General features: G+C 57.5%; 1 protein-coding gene across 1 annotated transcript; it reads left to right on the top strand.

Moving 5' to 3' along the window:
* Nucleotides 1-55: 55 nt before the first annotated feature.
* Nucleotides 56-8,944, top strand: AMDHD2 (amidohydrolase domain containing 2). The gene is made up of 11 exons (XM_029949463.1): nucleotides 56-61; nucleotides 105-264; nucleotides 345-484; nucleotides 6,150-6,204; nucleotides 6,372-6,584; nucleotides 6,667-6,755; nucleotides 6,835-6,979; nucleotides 7,057-7,164; nucleotides 7,311-7,379; nucleotides 8,255-8,356; nucleotides 8,701-8,944. Exons 1-11 carry the CDS (start codon nucleotides 56-58, stop codon nucleotides 8,787-8,789), a joined length of 1,176 nt encoding a protein of 391 aa, XP_029805323.1. The 3' UTR covers nucleotides 8,790-8,944.
* The last annotated feature ends 9,858 nt before the right edge of the window (nucleotides 8,945-18,802 follow it).

Genomic DNA, 18,802 nt, shown 5'->3' on the forward strand with positions numbered 1-18,802 from the left:
GGGCCGTGGGGTGTGGGGGCCCGGGGTCGGGTGGGGCGCAGAGTGCGGGGTCGGGATGCGGGCGCGGGCGCTGCTCCGGTGCGGCCCGGGACCGGCCATCCTAGCCCCCGCCCGCCTCTGGCCGCAGGGAGGATCTGTGGGTTCGCGGAGGCCGCATTCTGGACCCCGAGAAACTCTTCTTCGAGGAGCGGCGAATGGCCGATGAGCAGCGGGACTGCGGGGGCTGCATCCTGGCGCCTGGCTTCATCGACGTGCAGATCAACGGTGCGGTCTAGGGCTTAGGGGACGGGGACCCAGAGGAGGTGGTCCGGGCATCGTGCAACCTTTTCTTTTTGTGGCCGTAGGTGGGTTTGGTGTGGACTTCTCTCAGGCCACGGAGGACGTGGGTTCGGGGGTCGCCCTGGTTGCCCAGAGGATCTTGTCGCACGGAGTCACCTCCTTCTGCCCCACTTTGGTCACCTCACCGCCAGAGGTTTATCACAAGGTGAGGTCAGGCTTCCAATCTCAAAAAAAAGGGGGCTGCAGAAGTAATACCCCTTTAATTTTCAAACCTGTCCTGCCACAAGCACCCCTTGGCACTTGCGTCTGGCCTCACCCACCCAGGGCCTGGGGTCCTGCCCCTAGGCTCTCCTTCCATGTGTCTCCGATGGGGTCCCACTGGCTCTGCAGCCCTTCCCACAGGCTTCATGTGTATTGTCTGAGTGTCTTTGAGGCTACAAGTCCTCACCGGCCGCACCCTGGTCGCCTCCGGGCTCCAGAAACCAATTGCTGGAACTTTCTGGATTGCCCCATCTGTAGTTACTCCGTCGGTTGATTCGTCCTCAGGGGTCTGTGCTGTGTGACTCCACTGAACGTGTCTTCCAGAAAGAAGCTCCTTGTCTGCGCCTGCCGCCCCCTTCCGTCCCCGCTGCTGCTCTCGTGTACCCCCCACCCTTGCGTTTCCCTTCCCACCTGAGTGTCCTTGTAGACGTTTTTCCTCGCCTCGTCGGCAGACTCTCTGGTCTCAGCCTTCACCCCGGCGTCTTGTTGGGTTTTCTTCTGGCGGTGACTGCGTAGGGTAACTGTTGGGGAGCGGGTGGTGTTACTTGTCCTGCGTCTTTACTGCTTAATGCTTGACGGGTTGTGAAAAGCGTGGATGTTCCTTTCCCAAAGTTGAGCTGGGGAAGAGGGACAGTGATCCTTTAACCCCGTCTTGGTTTCAGGGTTGTTTTCTCCAGCAAAGGGTCCTTTCTGCGATCGTGGGGCCACGCTGCCTGTCACGGCGGGGGTGGGGGTCGCGGGTGTCCCTCCTGGGTGTCTGCATGCACAGTCGGAGTTGGGTGTTGCCCGAGTTTGAGTGTAGCCTTTGGGTTTGGTCCTGGTCCCCTTAGTTCGTCTGTCATCTGGGGGACACGAGGCCGTCCTTCCTTTTTCTGAGCCTCCATTTTCTCAAATCTAAGTTGAGAATGTCAACCACGCCCATTGCTTGGGGTTGTGGGGCGCTATGTGCGGTACCTCTTAAACACTGGGTATTGTCACCTGTGGACATCTTTCTGGAAGTTTCCTCCCGGCCTCTCTCCACAGAGTCAGATGTTACTGACTAAGCTCATCTTCTTGCTGCAAACCACCTGGTTCGGTGGTTTTTTCCTCTTGGTCATTGAGCCGTGGTTTCTCCTGCCTGGAGTCTGGGAATATGCCCGCCTCATTGTCCTTCCCTTCCTAGGTCCCAGCAGAGAGGCCTCGTGACTGTTGTCTAGTCTCCCAACTGCCGGCCCTGCTCCGGGTCCTGCCACAGCGGCCTTCCGAGGGGACAGGGCGCAGGGCCTGCACACCACTGACCCCGCCCCTTTTACCCTTCGGAGCCTTCCCGGCCTACCTGCTGTCTCCCCAGGCACATTCCAGCCCTTCTGGGCCGTCGTCTGGCCTGTCCCCAGGCCCTCTGCCTGGAGGGCCTTTGCCTTGTTTTATCTGGTTCCCCGGTTGTCTTCGGCGCTGGGACAGGCCCTGCTGCGCCGCCGGTTCCACAGCGGTTCACTGTCGTGATCCAGGTTGTGAGGCCTGTTTTTGTTTCTTGGGAGCGAGAGTTTCTGGCCACTAGGTTTTCTGGCTTAATGTGTTTTTCTCTGTTTTTAGTGTGTATATACTTTTCAGAGAGAACATGGGCGCACAAGTGGGAGAGGGGAGGAGACAGAACCCCAAGCAGGCCCCCAGTGCGGAGCTCAGCGTCACAGGCCGTGAGATCATGACCGGAGCGGAAACCAAGAGTCGGACACTTAAACCGACTGAGCCCCCCAGGCGCCCCTTTAGTTTATGTCTTCTTGCTGGAGCTTGTCACTTTCCACAAATGCTTGCAGGATGAAAGCCTTCAACAGCAGAAAGTAAAATCATGGCAGGCTGTGAATGTCAGAACGTCATTCCAGTGTCATCTCGGCTGCTATGGGGCTGTCCCTGTAGATATCTGCTCCTCCCCCGCCCACCCCCCTCCTTCCAGGGCTGGCTCACACTGGGCAGAAGTGGCTGCTGCTCTGTCAGAAGTTACCCATATCTTTTATCATCCTGCTCTGGCCCACTGAGACCACCTGCTCTTCTTCTGGGGCCTCCTTCAGTCTTACACTCTCCTACTCTTCCAGGAAGAAGTTTTGGCTACGGTGTTCTCGGTTTCTGGTCTGTCATCTGTGTAGCCAAGATCTGCTACCTCCTCAGGTGGCAGCCAGGCCTTTGCCTCTGACCTCACGCTCCCTCTATGCTTTGACCTTTCCCACTGCTTTCCTGCCTGGAACTCTCCCTACTTAGTGCTCTTTATCTTTCGCTCATAAAACTCGGGTTTGTTTTGAAGTCTGAATCGAATCCTGAGTGTCGCGTTCAGACCTCACCTCGGGTTCAGAACATGAGACCCGGACTTGGGCCAGATAGATGCCTTCCTGGAGGCGTCCGTGTGAGAGGGGCACCGTGAGACTGGGTGGGCACGACAGTCAGACGGGCACAGCATCGAGCGGGTCCCCTCTCCTCGTGTGGCGGTCCCAGTGCGACTGTCGGCAGAGTGCTGTGGAACTTGACCCAAGGTGACCTCCCTGGCAAGATAGGATCCGCGGGTTTACCCACAAGTTTCTCTGCCCCGTGGGCTGGGGTGCCCTCTCCCTGCCCGTCTGACCGGAGCCCCATGTCTGGTACTAAGCTTTCTTGAAAGACTTTGGAGAGAGCTTCAGGATAGGACCTGACACTTGTCACAACGGGGTTGCCTGGTGGAACGTGAGCCTGTCCTCCACAGATGGCTGAGGGCAAGGGTTGAGAGGGTGTGTTCGGGGGCGGGGGGTGGGGGGGGGGGAATCTATTCCGGAAAAACTCAGCCATTATCTTATCTTTTTTTTTTAAGTTTATTAATTTATTTTGAGAGAGAGTGGGGGAGGGCTGGAGAGGGAGGGGGAGAGAGAGAATGCCAAGCAGGCTCCTCATTGTCAGCCCAGAGGCTGATGCAGGGCTTGAACCCACGAACTGTGAGATCATGACCTGAGCAGGAAAAAAACATGGGTTACGTAATGGACTGAGCCACCCAATTTAATGTTTATTTTTGAGAGAGAGAGCGAGAGAGCACGTAAGTGAGCGCGCAGGAGAGGGGCAGAGAGAGGGGGGGATGCAGAATCTGAAGCAGGCTTCAGGCTCTGAGCCGTCAGCACAGAGCCCAACGCAGGGCTCGAACTCCTGAGCTGTAAGATCTTGACCTGAGCTGAAGTTGGGTGCTTACCTGACTCAGCCGCCCAGGCGCCCCTTATCTTTTTTCTTCTTCTTTTTTTATTTACTCTTTGGCGAACCTACACGAGTCCCATGGCTCATTGGGAAAAGAGCAGCCCTTTGCCCCGCCAGCTCCCACCTAGCGACGGTTGCTCCCACGTGTCTGGGCCCCATGCCGGTTCCGGGCAGCGGACGGGAGTGCACCCTCCCACCAGAGCAGAGGAGGCCGCGCTCTTCGAGGGCTTCCCCCCCCCCCCGCCCCACGTCCCCAGGCAGCAGCCTGCAGTTTTGGGGCGACTGCCGGCAGGGCTGGGTGGAGGGGTCTCGGTGCTGGTCCGTTTTCGTACCTGCCCTGTGTTCCCTCGGGTCTCTGTTGTTTGCTCGGTTCTCCTATCCGGTGACTGCACTCCCTGCCTCCTGCCAGTCTCTCACTCTCCTTCTGGGACCTTTGGCTGCGCACAGTGCCCCGTAAGCGTCATCTTCCTGCGGCAGCTTTTGGCACCTGTTTCCCAGCGCGGGTCCTGGCCCCCCTGGGCCGGGCTGCCCTGGGAGCACCCCTCCCGTCACCTGGGGCCCTGGCGTCTCTCTGCGGAGCCTCTATCTGCTCTCCTGGGTGTTTCTCTCCGCTGGTTTATGCCTTCGCTTTGGAGCACATCCACCAGCCTCGGCTAGAGAACGGGGTCGCCGGAAGTAAGGTTTTTGAGATCTTGATGGTCGAAGGTGGTTTTTATTCTCTTGATTTGGTTACAGTTGTAGGTGAGAAGTCATTTTCTTCTGGAATTCTTGAAGGCATTGCTGTGTCGTTTTTTCATTTCCAGGGTTGCTGATGAGAAGTCAGAAGCCGCCTGACCTCTGATACTTTGTGCGTGACTTATTTCTGCCCTCTGGAAGCTCATGGAACCTTCCCTTTGGCCCTGGGTTCTCAAGTCCGAGGGTGACATGTGTGAAGCCTGTGGGGAATTTACCTGTCGTGCGGGTCATTAGCACATCTTGTCAGTCTGAAGTTTGGTCTTTGGCTTTGTTTGTTTTTCTTGAATAACGCGTTTATGATTTTCTCCCTCATTTCTCTGTCGTCTTTTTCTGGGAGTCACCATTCCATGGTTGGGCCTCCTGGATAGTGTCTCTGGTTCTTTCTGCGACTCTGCTTCCTGGGTGTTTGCTCCGTTTTTCTGTTCTGGTTCTTGACCTGGGTTCTTTTTTTACTTTACTACTCAAGTTTTGTTAGTTTAGTTAAGTTTTATTTCTTATTTAAATATTTGTTTACTTATTTTGAGAGAGAGAGAGAGATCAAGTATGAGCAGGGGAGGGGCAGAGAGAGTCCTGCACTGTCAGCACAGAGCCCTACATGGGGCTTGATCTCACAACCTGTGAGATCATGACCTAGCCGAAATCAACAGTTGGATGCTTAACTGACCTAGGCACCTAGGCGCCCTCACGTACTTTTAGCTGGAAGAGATCGCTTTCTCTATCAGAGCGCTTTTCTCCAACTCTGCCTTCTTGTTTCACGTCTTCCCGTCCCCACCGGCCCTGGCCTGTCTGTCCGGCGTGTCCCCAGGGTTGCCCCAAGCTGCTGCTGAGCCTGGCTGTGGGCTGTGTTTGAGGTCAGGCGCCAGCAGGCTGCTGGGAGCCCCGAGCCTGGGGAGGCTCCTGGTCCGAGGGAGGAAGAAGCCTCACCGCTCCTGTGCTGAGTGTTGAGAACATGAACTTCTACTTAACCGTGGAGCGTGAGTGCCTCCACCCGCCTCCTGCCCGGAGCCCTCTGGTTTGCTTCTCCAGGTGCTTGCGGGCCACATTCAGGGACACAGCTGCTCTTGAATGAGGTGTCTGTCGGTCCCCCCAGTTTTCTCAGTGTCTCTACCACCTGCCCACACCTGCCTGGGGTCAGCCTGTCAGGCTCCCAGCGTTTTGGCTTCTTACAAACGTCTGTATCTGGTTTGGGGTGCGGGTGCCCTGGGGGCCTCTGGCAGCTCACCTTGCCTCCTAGAAGGTCATGTGAGCACCTGTGCCCTTGATCTCTCTGGCCCGCGAGCCCCGCTTGAGTGCACGCCCCCTCTTGCCCCTGGCTGTGCGTGCCGTCCTGCAGCTCAGGAGGCCTGGCCCGCCACCCTGTCTGACTCAGTCCAGACCCTGTGGCGACATTGTGGGGCCAGAGCCATGGAGTTACCTTTTGTCCGTGCGCCTGCCCGCTGCCCGGGAGCGCTGTTTGCATCTCCTGTTCCTTGCCGGCCGCCGGTCTCGCATTCTTCGTGTTCCTCCATGTCCTGCTGGTTCTTAGCGCTGTGCCTTCCCTGACTGGGGCTGGGGGCCTTTGCCTCCCTCTGGATGTCTGAGGGAAGGCCACGGAGGCTGGGCTCTGACCTCTTATCTCTGACTTTGGCTGGGCTGTGGTCTCTGGGCTTTGGGCCATAGGGGGCGGGGCTTTAACAGCTGGTTCCCCCCAGGTCCTTCCTCAGATCCCCGTGAAGAGTGGTGGTCCCCATGGGGCAGGGGTCCTCGGTGAGTGGCTGACCCCTCTCCTTGCCCCTACCCCGGGAGGCTCCTTGGGGACCTGTTGGCAGCCCCTCCCGCTCCAGAGACCCAACTGAGGAGGGAGGTGGGGCAGGTGACAGGGCCAAGGGTGGGGGCTGCAGGCCCGCCCGAGCCCCCCACTCCTCTTCTCCCAGGGGTGCACCTGGAGGGCCCGTTCATCAGCCGCGAGAAGCGAGGTGCGCACCCCGAAGCCCACCTGCGTTCCTTCGAGGCCAATGCCTTCCATGACGTGCTGGCCACCTATGGGCCCCTGGACAACGTCCGCATTGTGACACTGGCCCCTGAGCTGGGCCGAAGCCACGAGGTGATCCAGGCGCTGACGGCCCGTGGCATCTGTGTGTCCCTAGGTGAGGACGGCCACCTCCAGGGTTGGGCCCACGTGGGGGTCCTGGGCTGGGTGCACAGTTTGAGCCTGGGTCCCCTGTGCAGGACACTCAGTGGCTGACCTGCAGGCCGCAGAGGAAGCCGTACAAAGTGGGGCCACCTTCATCACCCACCTCTTCAACGCCATGCTGCCTGTGAGTGCCCCCCAGCCCCCCTGGCGGGTGGGCGCAAGGGTTCCCGCCAGCGCTCAGCTGTCCTCCTGTTCCTGTCCAGTTCCACCACCGTGACCCTGGTATCGTGGGGCTCCTGACCAGTGACCGGCTGCCTCCAGGCCGCCACATCTTCTACGGGATGATCGCAGATGGCACCCACACCAACCCAGCCGCCCTGCGCATCGCCCACCGGGCCCATCCCCAGGGTGAGCGGCGGAGCGGGGCAGGGCGGGGCAGATCGGGGAGGGCAGCAGGGCGGCTCCTGAGGCCTCTGCCCCTGCAGGGCTGGTGTTGGTCACCGACGCTGTTCCCGCCCTGGGCTTGGGCAACGGCCGTCACACGCTGGGCCAGCAGGAGGTGGAGGTGGATGGGCTGACGGCCTACGTGGCAGGTGAGTGACCCTCTCGCCGTGCGGCCTGCTCGAGAATGGCAGTCCTACCTGCTCTCCCGGGGATGCGGACACCTGAGTGCCCCCCCTATTCCCCGTACCGCGCCCGGCGGCCTCTGGTCCCCTCAGAGCCTGCTCTCATTTTCAAGGCACCAAGACGCTGAGTGGCAGCATAGCCCCGATGGACGTCTGTGTCCGGCATTTCCTGCAGGCTACAGGTCGGTGAGGCTGGAGTGGGCAGGGGTGTGCGTGTGCGTGTGAGGGAGGGTGGCAGCCACACGTGGGAGAGGTTGGAGGGAACCACGGACACCCCTGGGGTCTTGCAGTGACATCCCTTGTGTGATGGAATTCGCAGGAGAGGAGCACCAGGAACGGGGCCGAGGTCCCCCTGCCAGGAGCTCAAGGGCAGATTAAGCGAGTGGCAAGCAAGCAGGTGGCTGAGACGCAGGTGGTAGGCAGTGGAGCCACGACCCCCGAGAGAAGGGACCTCAGCTTACCCGTGGGAAGGCCTTTGGGACCCGCGGGACTGAAGCAGGGCTTCAGGCTTGTTAACGGGGGGTCACATTCTGGGGGGCTGGAAGGGGTATCTGACAGAGGCTGTGGCTGGCCAGGCCCCGTGGGGTTCTCGGCAGCGCCCCGGGGCTCGGGGGTCACCTGGGGGTGTCGGGTTCATCGTGCTGTTTGGAGCAGCAGGGAGCCTGGCCAGGAGGCAGGACACGGCTGTGGCCTGGCAGTTCCCGGGGGGATGCGGGAACAGCAAGAATAGGATTTGGTCATGAGGCTTCTTGAGAGGAAGCAGAGAGAGAAAGCCGAGATCAGGTGGCCTCAGCCATGCCCAGGCTACTGCTTCTTTTTGGGGGGCTCTTCCTGGGACCCAGAAGGAGGAGGTGCCTGCAAGCATTTGGGTCCACGAGGAGGGGAGCCCTGCAGGGCTGGGATGGCTGAGTGGCCAGGAAAGGGTATACCTGCCAGTGTCCTCTGATGGGGGGGGCTTTGTCACCCTGTTGCGGAGACCTGGGGCTGTGGGGTGGGGGCGGGGCTGCAGGCACCAGCTGGGGGTTGGGGTGACCGCCCACTTGTGTCCCCTGAGCAGGCTGCAGCGTGGAATTGGCCCTGGAGGCTGCGTCCCTTCACCCTGCTCAGCTGCTGGGGCTGGAGAAGCACAAGGGGACCCTGGACTTCGGGGCTGATGCAGGTCAGGGCCCGATATGGGCACCCGGGGCCACCGAAGACTTGGGAGGTCTCGGGACTTGGGACGGTGTCCAGGCAGCTGGGATCTTCCCTGTGCCCAGGTGGCCCTGCCTGGCCGCCCACCGCAGCCCGGGCACCTCTTCCCATCAGGCCAGGATTTGTGGCACGTGAGACAGTCCACGTGAGGGGCAGCTGGGGCCTTTGTCCCATGTGCCCTGCTGCCAGGAACACTATTTCCAGGACCTGGTCAGCCTCTGATGGGGTGGGGTGCCCCACAGCTTCTGGGTGGGTGTGGGGCCGGTGGCAGGCCCGCCCCTGCCTCCATCTCACCGCCCGCCTCTGCCCCAGACTTCGTGGTGCTCGATGACTCCCTCCACGTGCGGGCCACCTACATCTCGGGCGAGTTGGTGTGGCAGGCGGAGGCGGCCAGGCAGTGACCGAGGACCACGGCGGGAAAGGACGCCCAGCCTTAGCTGGACACTGTCAGGGCTGAGCCATCGAGGAGCTGGTCTCCAGGGAGCAAGTGGGAGCCCTGCCCCAGGTGGAGGCCTGCCAGGTGGAGGCGGCTGGATAAAGGATCTCCCAGCAGGGACTTGTCTCTTGTCTGAGTTTTGCTTCAAGGCCGAGCGCCATCCCCTCGGAGGCTCTCTGGGTGGGGTAGGGACGGGAGGGTGTGTGCCTTAGGGTTGGGAGCGGCTGGGTTCTAGCTGATCCCTGCCTCCGGGGCCCCAGTGAAGGGCACAGGGCCCCTGTCTGTTGCAGCCCCACACTCGGTGTGCTGACTGGAAATGAAGAAGGGGCGGGGAAAGCCCTGACTGGAGGTTGGAAAGCAGACAGGAAGGAACTTGGGGACAGTGAATGTGGATGGCTTCAGAAGTTTCTATGTTGGGAGACTGTGGAAAAGGATACTTCTTGTGATTTTAAAATTTATTTTGAAGGAGAGGAAGGGCAGAGAGAGAGTCCTAAGCAGACTCTGCACTGTCAGTGCAAAGCCCGACTCGGGGCTCGATCCCAATGAACCATGAGACAATGACTTGTTAAAATCAAGTCGGACTTTTCCTCAACCGACAACCACCCAGGCCCGGTGCTTTCTAAGATTTTACGTAGGAAGGATCGATTGTGGGAGCAATTAGGAGCCGGGGCTGGGGGGAGCTGGATGTGGGAGGGGCCTCGGGAGGGCGAGCAGGGGCCTGGAGGCCGCTGTGTGAGGACAGCCCAGGGCTCTCCCTCTGCACCTTTGAGTTGGGCCGGCAAAGTGGAGGCCCAAGGTCATGGTGCTGGGGCTGAGCAGGGTGCCAGCTGCTCCTCCTCAGCCTTCAAGAGGACGCCGGGTCCTGTGGCTCTGAGTGTGGGAAACAGTGGCCGAGGGGCCCTGAGGTGAGCCAGGCCACCGTTCTTGCCCAGTCCACAGCCCTATTTCTTTGAGCCTTTGGGGTAATCAAAACTTGGCTTCCTTTGGGTCTTTTCTGAACAGCCCCTTCTCCTGATCTGACTCCCAGGTGGCCCTGGGGATCCCACTTGCCCCTGGTTTGCCCAGCTGTGGGTGACTCTGCCTGGTGCTGGTGGGCGGCTTGAGGGTCACCGGCATCGGGAGCCATGCAACTGTTTGCCCACCAGTAGTGTTATCCTGTGGCCGTCCACGCCCCCAGTCCTGGCAGCAGTGGCCCCATGCTGGGAGCAGGGGCTGATAGGGCCACTTTGAGGCAGGTGAGCTTTGGGGAGCCCTGTGGGTCATGAGGGCAGCCACAGCGTGAAGGTCAGACGTCCGCGTTGGTGTCGTCCCAGCCCTGGGGTTGACTTTGTCCCCGTTTGCATGCCGGGGTGGGCAGAACTGTCCCCGTTTTGTGTGGGCGTGGTTCTTGGAATGAGAGGTCAAAGGCACATAGCCCAGGACGCCATCGTGTGTGGCTTGGCAACCATCCCTTTTGCCTGTGCCACCAGAGCCCACTACACAAAGTGTGTCCAGGCCCAAAGTGACAAAACAGCCTAAGGTCCCAGCTGCGTTTGAAGCTGAATGAACAGCCCGGGAAGAGCCAACACCGAGAGGCACGGCTCAGGAAAGGCCTGGGACAGCCATCTGTAGGTGTACCAAGGGACTGGGTGTCTGGCCACATGCCTGTGGGCAGCAGGGATGTCCTAGACCAAACAGGTGACTGGCCAGCTCCTGGCTGCACCAGTGATGGGGGGCAGGGCAGGTCCGGAGCCCACCCTGGTGGGAGGGAGCAAGCGAGTGCTCCTTAGAGGCTGAGCAGTGGACCCTTGCCTTATTTGGTGTTGCCTTTATTTCAAGTGCATTACTAGTGTTAACCCGTTCTCTGCCAAAAATCCAACGGAGTTTCCCATTTGTTATGCACGTTCTCAGATGGGGAAGGGGGGGCTGCGAGTTCCAGAGCCCGTGAACACAGGAGGGAGGAAGTGGCCTGGCCTGCTCAGCTCCTGGGGCCTCACTTAAACCTGCTGGCTCGCTGCCTCTTGGCTGCAGCATCCGGGAAGGACTAGCTGAACTAGTGGTCTCCAAGGGTGACCCCAAGGCTGGCAAGGGCGCACGTGCCGGGGCAACTGCCCCACAGAGATATAGCGGCACGGGCTTCGTGTGTTGGTTGGGACTGTCGGCCATCCTTGCGGAAAAAGAGTGCAGCCATCACCAGCGTGGTCTCCAGAACAGTTCCATCGCCCCTCAGAGCAGCTCTGTTCCCACTAAATACCTACCCTTGTTCCCGCTTCTCCAGCCCCGGCACCCACCATGCCGATTTTGAGTCTGAGGCTGCTGGGTTTTGAACGGAAGATGTGCTGCGGTTTTTAGTAAGCCCCGCCCCCCCAAGGGGGCCTTGGGCATCTGGCTGCAGGGCGGCAAAGGGGCTGGAGACCCGTGAAGTGGGACCAGGCTTTCTCCAAGTGTGGATGTAGACCCGGACGCTAGGGGCGGGCCTGAGTCACTGGTGAGTGGAGGTGACTTTCCTGAAGTGGAGAAAGCTGGGCTGGGGTCCTTGGAGAGGTGACCTGGCGCGCAGTCCGCACCTCCTTCGTGGCTTGCATTGTGTTGTACGTGAGTGGGAGGAACAGAGGGCCCAGTGGCGGTGAGGCCAGATGCGGGGGCGGGGGCGTCGTGACTCCGCGGAGCGGTGCGAGGGCCGCCTGGCGGCCGCACCTGGGAACTGCAAACACGTCCCCTTGAGGATCCTGGACTGCGCAGGCTGCGTGCGGGTTCGAGTCCAGGGGCCGAGACGCCCCTTCCGAAGCTTCGGTCTCCGTAGGCTCGGAGCGCAGCGCACAGGATCTGGGTGGTCCAGATCGGATTAGCCTGCTTGGGGTGGGGGGTAGCCGCGCCCGAACAGGGGCTGGCCGCGAACGGCAGAGTCCGCCCGAGCGGGTTCTACGTGGACCTACCGGTCCTGTAAGGGGTGCGGCGCGCAGAGAGGCGGGGGAAATCACTTGTTGTGGGAGGGACTCCTTCCTGGGGGGGCGGGCTCTGCAGTGTCAGAGGGCGGGGCTCTGGCAGGGCCAATCAGGATTACCCTGCGGAGGGAAGTGCTGGGGCGCGCGTCTCTGACCCAGCACCGGTTAAAGGGCCGACCCGGAGCCGAGAGGCCCGGACCGCACGGCGTGGCGGGGACCAGGGGGCTTGGCCACCGGCGCCCCCTCGAGCTGCAGACGCCGCTGCGCGCCAAGCTGAACACCTTCCAGCCTCGCCGAGCCCCTTCTTTCTCCTTCCAGTCGCGCCCACGTGCGTCCCCGCTGCCCCAGGCCTCCTCTCCGCCCCCTTCTGCGCCCCTTCTCTCTCCGCCCCGCCCTCGTTGGCGTTGCGGGCTCCCGGCCTGTTCCAGCTTTGCCCCAGCTGGGAGCCCGTGCGGGAGTCGAGGGGGACGGGGGCGGAGCGGGTGGGTAGAGAAGGTGAGAGGTGTGGCCCCAGGAGGTGAATGGGGGGCAGCTCTGCTTAGACCGTGGGGCCTCCTCCATGTGCCCCTGTCGTTCCCAGGCAGCTCCGAGGTGGGGGGCGGCCCTGTGCCCTGAGCGTTACCCTCTCTGAGCCGTGCCTGCCTCCCGGTCTGCCACCATGAAGAGCTTGGTGTGATCCTTCCAACGTGATTCTGTACATGTCCCCGCGTTTCTGTCTTGGTTTGTCTTATAAACTGGAATTATACTTTTGATACTGCTCTGCTCTTCAGTATCTTCTAGTTAAGCAGCATGACATGGCAAGCTCCCTGAGTGGGACACATTGAATTGTGTCACTATTTTAACAAGGTGCCCAGTGTTCTCTAGGATGGGTGCTTCATAATTTAGCCATAAGATCTCACCGTGGGCCAGTCGGGTTCCTTTCCCACCACCCTGGCTGCCCTGAGGAGGAGGGACCATGGAGTGACAGGCAGGAAGTTCTGGGCCCAGATGCACAAGTGCATCCAGAAGGCAGAAGGGGGACCCTGGGTGGCAACTCCTTTTGTTCCTGGGGGTTCCCGGTTTTGATGGGGCCACAGCAGGGCCTCCCATATTAGTGTTCTTTTCCTGTGACAAATCACCACAAATTAAAGGTTCCAAGGAACACAATTTTATTCTGCAGCTCTGGAGGTTGGAGTCAGGAATAGGCCTCCACGGACTACAGTCAAAGTGGTGGCGGGGCCTTGCTCTCGCTGGAGGTTCTGGGGGTCTTCCAGCTGTCTACACCGGTGGTCTCACGGCATCTTGCATTTGCAAAGCCGGGGCTGGCCAGTTGTGTTTTTTGTATTGCCTGACTTGGACTTGGTTTCTTTCTTTCTCTTCCATCTTTTAAGGACCCTTGTGATGGTATTAGGCCAAGCTTGATGACCCTGGATAATCTTCCTCTTTTCAGGTCAGCTTAGTAGCGGTCCGAACTCTCTCTGTGTGATCTAACATATTCACAGGGTGGGTGAACGGGACGTGGATATTCTTGGAGGGGCCATTATTCTGTCCAATACCCCTTTCCAGAGAGTAGGGCCTAGACCACGCCTCCCTGCTGCCTGGGTCTTATCATCGGTGTTTATGAAAGTGCTCATTTCTCGTTGTGCTGAACACCCTGGATGATTTCAATCTTTGGGATTTGAATGGTTTTTGGAGTCAGCCCATTTTATCGTTGGGCCAGTGGAGACTCAGGGAGAAAAGGTTACTTGCCTGAGATCTGATGCAACTTTCTGTTTCCTGTCTCCAGGGCTAGTTAAAAATTTTTCCCCACAGGGCACAATTTATGAAGGAAGACATTTTTCCCAGGTGGCGTGAAAGTTGTTGGCTTGGGCGTCTTTGCTCCGTCTGCCTGCAGCTAGGCCTGCAGCTAGATTCGTCTCCGGAGCCTTAGGCCCGGTGACCCAGCACTCAGTGGGCGGAGGCCAGAGACCAGAGACCACGTCCTCATCTTTGAAGAGTCTCCTTGTTTTCCTAACTGGATGTGTGCTGGCGGGCTTGCCTGCCTGCCTCTCGTGTTTGGCCTCTCCCAGTGTCTCCGTGCATCCCGCAGAAGTGGAATCCTGGCTCTGCCCTCAACTAGCTGTGGTCCCCGGCCTTGAAAATGGTCCCCAGCGATCCTCCTTCCGGGATCCACACCTGTGCCGTTCCCCCCACATGGTGCCAGGCATTTTCGTGGCACCAGTAGAGGCAGAGGTGATGCTAGGTCACTTTGGAAATCAGGGTGCTGGGCATGCTCTCTCTCTCTGGAATCGTTCACTCTGGCGACAGCTAGCTGCCGTAGCCTGGGGAGAGGCAGGAAGGCTCTGGGGAGAGGCCGCTGTGGGGAGGAACGGAGGCCTCCGCCGGGATCTGAGTGACTGAGCCACCTCAGAGGTGGTCCCTCCCGTCCTCCTCAAGCCTTCGGATGACTCAGTCTTTGCTGACGTCTCCACTGCAAATTCCTGAGAGACCCTGAGCCAGAACCACCCTGCCAAGCTGCTCCTGGCTTCCTGACCCACAGAGACCATAAGATCATAAACGTTTGTGGTTTTATGTGTCTGGGCTTTCAGATGATTTGTTACACGGAGATTGGGAAGGAATACATTAGCTGTGTGACGTTGGGCAAGTGCCCCGGACTCGGAACCAGGGTTTTCTCCCTTGTGCCATGAGGGTTTGAGACATGGGTGAAACAGCACGGGCCTGGGAGGCACAGGGCCCGGTTTGCAGTGGGGGCTCCCCCCCAGGCCATCTACACAAGGCAGCCTTCCAGCCCCCTCCCTGGACGGTAATGGGCAGCCACCTGCTCTTTCCTGTGTGGGCCATGACCTCACAATGTCAAGCCAGGCATTGCATTCTTGGCCTGGGGTCGCCCTTCCACCAGGGACAGGCCCCGGGCAGGGAAAGGAGAGACGAGAGCCACGGGCTGTCCCTCTCCTTTCTCCTGGCAGTGACCTGTGCAGGGCCAGGTGACTCCATCCCAGCTGTCCGAGGATGGGCAGCCACACCTGCCCCCATGGAGGGCGTGCCCAGCCACTCCCTGGCCTGGCTTTGGCTTGCACGCTGGCTGCCGTCGAGGCCCCACGAGAACTGAGCACTGTCCTTCGTTCCTCTTTCGACTGCTCCGCTCTGCCCTGCCCCTCTCCCCTCACCCCCTCCCCTGAGGCCAGCAGGGGTGCCTGCTCCACCTGCCACTCCAGCTTCTCCGTGTACTTTTCCCTCAAGGTTTCCCCCCTCCCTGTTTCTCTCTGAATTGCTGAAGAATTACGTGGTGGTCGTGCTTTCGTGTGAGCGACTCTAACTAAAAAAAAAAAAAAGGCTTAAAGACCTTAGTTCCTATTCCATGAGTTGCTTTTCTCTGCCTCTGTGCTCTCAGACTTGCCCTCTCTGCTTTCCCATAGCCGCATCGAATTCTTCAGGATGAATGTCCCATAATTTATTTTACCATCCTCTTGTTGATAAATGTTTTGGTTCTTTTTTCTTTTTCTTTTTGCTTCCTATTAAAGCTATGCTGTCACAAACATCCTTGCACAGTTTTACACTTGTGAGAGTTGCTTAGAATCTCCCGGGAGAAGATACATCTATTTTATTAAATTTTATTTTCATCAGTGTTTAAGAGGCCAGTTCCTTTTTTTAAATGTTTGTTTATTTTTGAGGGAGAGAGAGCATGCACACAAGCAGGGGACAGGAGCAAGGGGGGTGTGGGAGAGACAGAGACAGATTGAGAGAGAATCCCAAGCACCAGGCTCTGTGTCCAGTGCAGAGCCTGACGAGAGGCTCAATCTCACAACCCTGAGATCATGACCTGAGTCTCAATCAAGAGTGAGATGCTCAACTCACCGAGCCACTCAGGCGCCCCAAGGGGCGAGAGTTCCAAACAGATTTGTAATAAACGGCAGCCGCCCTGCCTTCCCTCTTCCTACTTGGCTCCCACTTAGTCCGCTTTCAAGTTGTTCCTGTTTAGGTCCATCTTTTTGTACCTTATGTCTTTTGTGTTTGTTTGTTTATTGAGGGAGAGAGAGCATGCACACGCAGTGGGGAAAGGGCAGAGAAAGAGAAAGAGGGAGGTAGAATCCCAAGCAGGTTCTGTGCTTTCAGAGCAGAGCCTGATGCGGGGCTTGAACTCATGAACCATGAGATCATGACCTGAGCCGAAATCAAAACTTGGACGCTCAGCCTACTGAGCCACCCAGGCGCCCCTGTACTTTGTGTCTTGACTCCTTACGTACAGTCACGTCTGTTGCCTTTCTGTTAGAAGAGGTGAGGATTCGGCTCTCACGATCCCTCATCCTCTCTGGTCCCTCCAAGGCAGAGCAGGATGGTAATTGCTGGTTCAATCAGTGTGTCTGTCCTGTGGCTGTAAATGTGCCTGCTCCCTCTTCTGACCCTGGGGTTTCTCCGCATTATCTTTTTAAAATCGCACCTCTTCCCCAGGCACTCCTGAGTCCCCAGTGATTTTCTTTCCTCCCCCCTCGCACTTAGTACCTTCTAACATGTCATAAGACTTGTTTATTTGATGATCTCTCCCACCCCGCCCACCCCCCACCCCCAGTGGCATCCAGTTCCCATGAGAGCAGAGATTTTGTTTTGTTCACTGGGGAATGGTCAACGTCTGGCACAGTCCTTGGGATGAAGTGGGGACTCAGTACGTACTTGCTGGAGGGACAGATCCTGGGACTCCACCGCCCTCCTGTGTGTTTTGTTTTCTTCCTGTTTCCCGGACCTCACGTTGTCTTGTCTCGGTTTACCCGTCATTTGGGGAAGCACCCCGGTCGGTAACGTCCTGGGAAAGGTTGCACTTGACGTGTACCCTTTAGACTCTAAAGCTGCATATGTATTTGCTATCCCATTTAATGTACAGTCTGGCCCATTTCGCATGGGAGATGGTAATAAATACTGAGTGTCTCATAGGATTGCGATGAGAATTTAGTAACGTAAGTCTTGTAGAATGGTTAGCATTCTTTGAGATAAGTTATTATTTGTGGGCTAAAATAAATACAAAAGAAGGGTTGTTGGGAGGCAGTTAAGTGCAGTGGCCAGGAGCAAGGCGGTGGTGCTGGGCAGGTCTGTGCTCGGTAACCTAGTAACTCTATGTCGGGAAGTAGGCAAGGCCCTGGAGCCTCAGTTTCCTCAAGTACAAGATGGAAATGATCATAGTACCCACTGCTCATGGAGCTGTTGTGGGTAAAGTCAGATATGCTGCTTTTAATAAGTAGTAAGGGTTATGATGTAGGAGAATGTTTCCAGTGTTCTCAAGGGTTGAATGTGACTTCCTTTGGTGGCAAGAGCTGGTACCTATCTTGACCTTGTCTTTGTGCTCACTGAAGGTTAGTGTCTGGAGTGGGGTAAGCAACCGGCAATTTGCAGCATGTATCAGGCGTCTTGAGAGGGATCCCTGCACTTTGACCCAGCGATTCCACCCGCGAAGAATTTATCATAAGGAAATAAAGAGTTGCTTGAATTGAAGTGGAGAGTTTGTCTCTGAGGAAGAAGTCTGGGAACCACTTCAGTGGCATGAGCAGGGGACCTGATCAGTGCACGGATCTAGAAACCATAGGCTTCCTCCAGCGGAGTCCTCCGCAGCCCTCACACCTGGGGAGGACGGCAGTCAGGTGTCAGGGCAGCTGTGCAGGATACGGGATGAGACAGTGATACGTGAACAAACATATCAAAACTCCGTAAACCCTTTTGGGGAGTAGGAGTTACATTTCTTTTTTGTTTGTTTGTTTGTTTTTTACTGTTCTTTAAGGTACATAAATGTACAGAAGACTGGAAGTTTGGACAAGCAGAGGCTGTACAGCCTAATGGTTAAAGCATAGTCTCTGGCATGTGAGTAGCATCAGGTCCTGGTTGTGGCACTACAAGACCTAGGGCTACCTTAAGAACTGCGGTATGCCTCAGTTTCCTCATCTGAAAAATGGGGCAGTATTGGCAAGGATGCTTGTTTAGAGATTAGGCAAGCAAATTCTTTACTAAGAGTAAGTGCTGGGTCAATGTTAGCAGCTACCACTGCCATTCAAGACTTAATTCCAGCTAGTGGGATTATGGATTAATTTATCTAATTAGTCTCAGTACTAAATAGTTATTTAAAAAAATAAACATGTATTTCTCTTGGAAGTAGAAAGTTATTTTAATTATTTTAATTAAAAAATATTTTTAATGTTTATTTTTGAGAGAGAGAGAGAGAAAGCAAGGGAGGGGCAGAGAAAGGAAGAGAGTGAATCCCAAGCAGGCCTTAAGTTATGAGTGATGTGGGGCTCAAACCCACGAACTGTGAGGTCATGACCTGAGCTGAAGTTGGACCCCAACCGACAGAGCCACTCAGGCGCCCGAAAAAGGCGCCCGTATTTAAAAGTACTCAACCTTGAGGTAACAAAGATGATTCTGATTCTTTAAAAGACAGCATGGTCACCAAACAGCCATGTGGATGTACTGTATGCCACTGAGCTGTGCGCACGGTGTGTGTTCAAATGGTTAAGGTGTTAAATTTTATGTATATTTTGCCACAACTAAAAAAAAAAAACCACCCAACAATAACACCATCATCATTAATAACTAAAAAGGATTCAACACCTTCCTTATCATTAACAGTAACAACTACAAAACCCCCCACAAACCCATAAGCAAAGAAGAAAGTTCCGAAGGTGTCTCAGGGACTATCGGCAGTGATGTGATGGGACTGTTTTCCAAATTCGTATCTGATTTTGCCGCCCAGCTCAGTTTTGGAGCCAGCAAAGTTGCGTCTCCCCGGGTTTACGCAGAGCCCGGCTCCCGGTCCTAGCCACGCGTCCGAACCCAGCCCCGCGACTGCCACGGACGTGACCTTGGCCAGGTCGGGAAGCGGGGAGCAGGGCGGAGGATGGAGGGGACTGCGCGCCTCAGTTTCCCTCTGTGGGAGCCAGGGATGACAGCTCACCCGGCTTCCCGCGCGGCCCCGCCCCACGGCCCCTGGATTGGCTCGCGCGGGTGCCCCCTCCCCGCGTCCGAGACTGGGCCGGGCCTCTCCCGCCCGCCGGGCCCCAACCCGGAAATGCGGCTTCGGGGCGCCGGCGGGGCCGAC

The sequence above is a fragment of the Suricata suricatta genome, chromosome 8 (assembly GCF_006229205.1).
Source record: "Suricata suricatta isolate VVHF042 chromosome 8, meerkat_22Aug2017_6uvM2_HiC, whole genome shotgun sequence".
Taxonomy (NCBI): Eukaryota; Metazoa; Chordata; class Mammalia; order Carnivora; family Herpestidae; genus Suricata; species Suricata suricatta.